Source organism: Phalaenopsis equestris, unplaced genomic scaffold (genome assembly GCF_001263595.1).
Source record: "Phalaenopsis equestris unplaced genomic scaffold, ASM126359v1 Scaffold000301, whole genome shotgun sequence".
In the NCBI taxonomy this organism is placed as follows: Eukaryota; Viridiplantae; Streptophyta; class Magnoliopsida; order Asparagales; family Orchidaceae; genus Phalaenopsis; species Phalaenopsis equestris.
This window is the reverse complement of record NW_018164743.1, coordinates 720,991-727,673: the sequence shown is the minus strand read 5'-3', so window position 1 is coordinate 727,673 and position 6,683 is coordinate 720,991. Positions and strand designations below refer to the sequence as shown.

The window sequence follows — 6,683 nt, the reverse complement described above, 5'->3', positions numbered from 1 at the left end:
TATATATATATATTAATTTTCAAGCCAAAACGAGCTAAACACCAATAAAAAAAATTTTGTTTTTATTCAGCTCGTTTATATACTGAACGCAAAAAAAATTGTTCGTATTTGGCTCATTTACCTTACAAATGAATAAAATACGAGCTACTTAACGAGTCAAACATAAATTGTTCACAAACAACAAGCCGTTTCGAGAGACATACTCTAAGGCATTAATTCCTAAGAAAAGAACTTTCATTCCAAAGCTTTGGGAGTTTTTCTCAAAGCCTTTAGACCCATCTTCAAGAATTTTCATGGACAGGTGAAATGTTGGATTTGTAGAAATCTAAATTTTGATGTGAGCTATATAAATGCATAAGAATTAGTTGTTGGATACATAAATCCCCTTAAAAAAATGTGTGCGCTTTTTTTATTTTCTGAAGAAAATTTCATCCGCTAAGTGCTCCGGCTACCATTTTTTTTGTTTGCTTACTTTTTTCTTTTCAAACTTAAACGGCATATGTATTTAGAATTTCGCAAACAAACACCCGAATATATACGACGAAAGTAGAATTGAAACACTTCGAACATTTGAATCGATCATAATTCGATATAAAATATTTTGTCTGATTATGACTTCATTGATGAAGCGATCCTAATTCGGAATAAATTATCAAAAAGATTTTACTACAGTCTTTTTTTCAATTATTCATATCTGCCCTTAACGGGGGCCTCCGATGCCTACAAAATAATAAATCAGGCAAAGAAGAAGAAGAGAGACCCTGTTCGGCTAAATTCCAAGGTGTGTTTTTTTTTCTCTGTATGCTGCTCTTTTTTGTTTCAGAGATGCAAGAAAACATCCGACTACAGTTTCTTTTATTTTGATTTTTATTTTATTTTTGATGGTTTGTGCTACCCGGATATTTTTTTTCTGAGGAGAAAATGATTTTGGGGCTAGGTCTTGAGTTTCTTGCAGAAAAAAAAAATGGAGGTGGGAGAGATTTCAATCAGAGGGTCGAAACAGAATTTTTTTGATTTTAATCATACTCCTTTTTTTCTTCAAAGTTTCTAACTTTTCCTTCACTGGTTTATATCCTCCTAAAAAGGGCGACTTTTGCTTATCTTCCTCCCCCTCGAGTTTTACCTGTCATCATTTTTTTTTTTTGGTTCATTATCTGTTTCAGATTGCAGTATTGGACGCATATCAAGATCTGATTTTTTTTTTGTGAGATGAGGGATGGTAACTTTGTTCATTAACTTTCTGAATGGTTGCCTGTGGAAGCCGCCAGTAAAGAGGATATTGGGCGCAGGCTCTGATGGCTTCGGTCGGCAGGATGGGCTCCTTTGGTACAAGGATTTTGGCAAGCATGTTAATGGGGAGTTTTCCATGGCTGTGCTCCAGGCTAATAGGTTGCTTGAGGACGAGAGCCAGGTTGAATCCGGTTCGCTGAGCTTGATGGATTCTGGTCCTTTTGGTTCTTTTGTTGGCGTTTATGATGGCCATGGAGGACCAGAGGCGGCTCAATACATCACTAACCATCTGTTTGGGCATATCAAGAGTAATGTTCTGAGAATAGAAAGATTTTCCTGGTGCAATTAGAATTCAATGATTCCAAATGTTTTTCTTTTGTAGTATGCTTTGGTTTTGGCTTTGTTGTGTATTAGTAGAATCAGTTTACTTAACTTGGAGGACAATTCTGCATGTTTTGGCTAAATTAGGTTGTATGTTATTATTTGAGAAGCAGTTTGTTCTTCAGGAGACGCAGAAGGCTATATATATTTTTTTCTCCTTTTAGAACTTGTTAGGATAAATTGATTCTCTTAAGGTTTTTTTCATTTCTCTACTCTCTTTCTGCTTCAAGATATTTTATTTGAGGGGACTCCAGAACATTTATGTATTTAAAAATTTAGGTGCTACATGATGGATTATCAAATTTCAGGCCTTAGAGATGTAAGTACATAAGAATTTAATGGTATGCCCATGATTTTTATGTATTTTCATATTCAACACCGAAATTTTGATATTTACTTATATGATACTTCAGTGCCTCAACTCTCAATCATATCAAACCATATGCAGGAAAAGATATGATTCACTATAAAAAATTGTTGAAGGGGTCACTTGACACATTTAATCACACTAGCATACTCTCAAAATAAATAAATAAATAAACAGTAAAACACCAAAATAATCCCCGACTATTTACATGGGGTAAGTCCCAGAGTTTGTGTCAAAATAGTCCCTAGATTCTTTAAATTGAGGCTAAACTAGTCCCCATGGAGGACTAATAGAGCTCAACTTTTAAATAATCGGGTGTTGTTTTGACACTTATATAAACTCTGAAACTAAAATAGCCCCATGTACATAGTCGGGGATTATTTTGACACTTTGCTCAAAAAATAAATAAGCACCTAAATTTTTACATGTGCAGGCCACATTCTTACTTTTCTTTGCACTTCTTCCATAGTTTCTTTGTTGATATATATTGTTGAATTGCCTATCTTTGTAAATACAATCGCCTATGTTTATAAATAGAATTTATTGTTGAAATAGCACTTTAACCTGCTTATTTGATGAATTCATGATTTTAAATGTGTGAGCACACTTTTTTGTTTCTTTCAACTTCACTCATTGATGTTTTCACAAATTCTTTGCAGGATTGTTGACTGAGCAACAATCGATGTCCGCGGATGTAATAAGAAAAGCAATTCGTGCCACAGAAGATGGCTTTTTTTCAATAGTCTCTCAACAATGGCCACTAAATCCTCATATTGCTGCAACTGGCGCGTGTTGTCTTGTTGGCATAGTTTGCGACGGAACAATTTATATTTCTTGCCTCGGAGATTCAAGAGCTGTGCTTGGGAGGCTTGTGAGAGTGACTGGTGAGGTTTTGGCTATTCAATTATCTGCTGAGCACAATGCATCAATTGAATCGATTAGAAAGGAGTTGCAATCGTCGCATCCGGATGACCCACAAATTGTTTTATTGAAACACAATGTTTGGCGTGTTAAGGGTCTCATACAGGTAATTTTCATCTATGTTATATGCATGTGTGTGCGTGTGTGCGCGCTCTTACTTGATCATATAGGAAGAAATGCACGTTGTACAGTTCTTGATGAGCTTTATTATAGAGTGCTAATAGGTTTTATGTTGTCATTTTCATTGTCAAGTGGACAACGTTATATACTTTGCTTCTGTTTTGCGAAATTTTGATGTCAGGTTTTAGATTTCATGCTAGATTTGACTAAAAATTTTATACTTTCCTCTTATTGATTATTGAGAAGAGATCAAAATGATGTCTTTAGTTTCAAATTACATAAAAGAGCCAATTCCAACCTTGAACTCTTAAAATAAGAGCCAGATAGTCTCACTATTAAAAGTAACTAAAATTGAAATCAAAATTAATGTTTGGCGCTAAAAAATGATGATATTTTTCAGAATCCACACAATGGAAGTTTTATAAAATCTTTTTTTTTTAATTTTGGGTATATTTTCTAAAAGTTTTTATCAAGAATAATTACTAAAATTTATGAATATAATTTGTATTATGTTCATCACGAAGCATCTAAAAACAAAAATATATTGAGAATATTACTGATAGATTATATCTTAAATAGAGAAAGTAGGAAATTAAATTTTATAAAATGTTAAGGTGCACACTTCTAAAGTATCCTCATTTTAGCACCATTTATCAGCTTTAGCTTTAATGTGTTACTTTGAATGACTAAACTATTTTAGCTCCTATTTTGAGAGTTTAGGGACTAAGTTGAAACTTTCATATAGTCTGGGATTAATATGGTTCCCTAAAAATAGTCAGAAAAATATTTTAATTTTTTTCTCATAGATGTTATTATGAACCAGCAGATTTCCAGATCAATTGGTGACGCTTTCCTAAAAAAGGCAGAATTTAATAGAGAGCCACTGGATGTAAAATTTCGGTTGCGAGAAACTTTCAAAGAACCCATACTTAGTTCAGAGCCATCAATATCTGTACAGAAAGTGCATCCTGATGACCAATTTATTATTTTTGCATCTGACGGGCTTTGGGAGCAAATTAGCAACCAGGATGCTGTCAACATTGTTCAGAATAATAATCGTAAAGTAAGTTTCTGGTTTTGATAACCTTTCTACTGATTCTTATATAGTTCTGAAAATGTGGCTATGCTGTTCTCATGATTTTCTCATGCTAAATCTTAAACATTTGAGTTAGTAGTGCATGAGTGTTACCTAATTGACAAGTGTATCTTTAGACTCTCATGCAACTTCTCATTTAGTGATTGCAATATTCTGATGGACATAAAAATATGTTCTTGGTGACAAAAAAGTACTGAAAATCTTGCAGAGTACTTAGAGCCTTATTAAGTAATCAAATTTTCAAAACAATAAAAATAACATGTGATAACTTTTATGGTGTTAAGAGATCATCTATACATGAAGTTGTGGGAGATGATTTAGTGACCAATTGACCTGCATTTAATTTTGTTGAGTGATACATGGGGTTAATACTCTAATTAGTGCATGTAGCCTGCTGTCTGTGTTACCTTTGTAATCCCATTTTTCCTTACTAATTGTTCATATTAATTCTATCAGCCTATCTTAGTTATTGTTTTGCTTTGCTCATTATTAATGGCTAAATCATCCAACTTTATTCTTCTACTACCTTACTATGGATAAGTTTTGCAGCCACCTTTGTTAAAATATGCTAATTTCATTCGTAAATTTTAGCATATAACAATTTAACACTTTTTTAACACACATAAAGTGACTATAATGACTTTTATGTTACTTGATGCTTATATCTACATGATATAAGAAAATGAAAGAAATTTTGTAATATTTAATTTGAATCTCCATAATTTTATCTTGCCCCTAATATCCCAAGACTTCTCTTTCTCTAATTACCCAACTTTTATTGGAAAAGCTATGTTCTCACTTTAATAAATTTTTTTGTTTCATGGATTCAAGCTAATTAAACCTCTCAACCACATATCACTAAATCTTTAAGCAATATTGATTGATAATTATAAATTATCATTCGAGTACTGAAAGCCTCTTTGAGATCATTATTGTTGTCATTTTACATTTGTTTTTAAAAACAGATTTATTTTATATATTTTTACATAGTTTTATTTTTTATTTTTAAAAATAAATCAACTTATAAATACTCAAAATAATTTTAAACTATTTTCAATGTTCTACAAACAACAATCAGCACCACTAGTTGTTGCCCGCAGTTGGCCATCCCAACCCACTGCCGCCTATCACTAATGCTTGCCACCAACCACTGTAGCAATGTCGCCAGCAATCTTCACCACCGCATAAAGCAATGTATTCAATATTTAATAGAAATAAAATTATACTTTTAACTTGTCAAATAAGTTTTATTTAAAAATAAAAAAATAAGTTAATTTAATTTAAAAAATACAAAAATAAAAGTGATCCCAAACTCCTCTCAAGTATTTTGCTTAAGAAAGAAAAAGGTCTAGACTAGAAAGCATATATTCCTTCGTCATTCATATTTTTAATGTAATTTTTTTTTCTTCTAGTAGGATATGAGATATGTATTTCTCCATAGTTACTGGGTGTTTTTTTACACCAAATGACCATGGGTTAGATCAATTAAATTATAACTCCACATAACTTGGATTCAACAAGTTCTCGACACTTGAACTAATTCACCAAACTCTTAAGTTGGCCAAAGAAGCATTCACTTTAAAGTAATGTAATAACTTGCCTCTATGCCGAAGTCGTCAGAAAATATTATACAATCACTCGTATAACTTGACAAGTGAAGATGCTAAATTGCATAAATGCTATCCATCCACTAAATATGAACTTGCCAAGAGAACTCATCAAAGGAAATTCTTGCTCAAACATATCATCCTTATTTTAGAAATCATAAAGAGTAGTCTAAGCACTTAGACACCTTTCAGCTAGAAAAAATTAGATATTTTTATATGTATTATTAAACCTTGTTATATAACTTTATTTATACTGCACAAATATGTCTATTCTTGTAGCATTGAACCTACTGAGATCATGTCAACCTTTTCTTTCTAACAAAAATCTTATGAAATCCTCAAAGTTTCACTCCTTTGTTTTCGTTCTCTCTATGATTTCTTTCTTACGCTCGATCTGTGTTTGGTATAAGTTACTAGCATCACCTATGGATATATTTATATTTGGATTTAAAAATTTTTAATGTGTGGTGAGAGTAAAAGATACGGGGGATAAGAAGCCAAGTTATGTATAGTCCTAGCAAAAGGGAGAGATCTTCTCAAGTTGAGCAATATAATCTTATCACCAATGGGCAATTAAATTACTTTTAAGAAGCCGCGCGAAGACGGGAAGATACTTGAAGCAGGAGCAGGATTGCTAACTATTGCGATCCGGGAAGGAGGCCACCACACCAAAGAAACGTTTTTGGATTCTTCTTGCCTTTCTTTTGTGTGGGAGTTTTTCTTTTTATTTCTTTCCTATTTTTCCCCAGGCGGAGTCCATAAATTATTGTTTTTTGTGTGTAAGAGTCGATTTTTAGTTGAGTTAATTTTCAGATTTCTGTGTGTAGTCCTTTTCCTCTTTGTGGGATGTATCCGAGGAGGTGATGGTGCTCCGGATGTATCCTCTTTGAGATGGTGATTATATCCTTCCTTCTTACCTTCCCTAAGACTTCTCATCCCCACTTCCAACCACCAGCCTTCA

At 32.8% G+C, this 6,683-nt stretch overlaps 1 protein-coding gene across 1 annotated transcript in view; it reads left to right on the top strand.

The window, feature by feature from the left end:
- The first annotated feature begins 595 nt into the window (after positions 1–595).
- Positions 596–6,683, top strand: part of LOC110025540 (probable protein phosphatase 2C 60) — a 15,484-nt gene continuing 9,396 nt past the window's right edge. The window contains 4 exon segments of the mRNA XM_020726088.1: positions 596–781; positions 1,164–1,538; positions 2,638–3,005; positions 3,846–4,082. Of these exon segments, the coding sequence (XP_020581747.1) occupies positions 1,217–1,538; positions 2,638–3,005; positions 3,846–4,082 (927 nt within the window). The 5' untranslated portion in view covers positions 596–781; positions 1,164–1,216.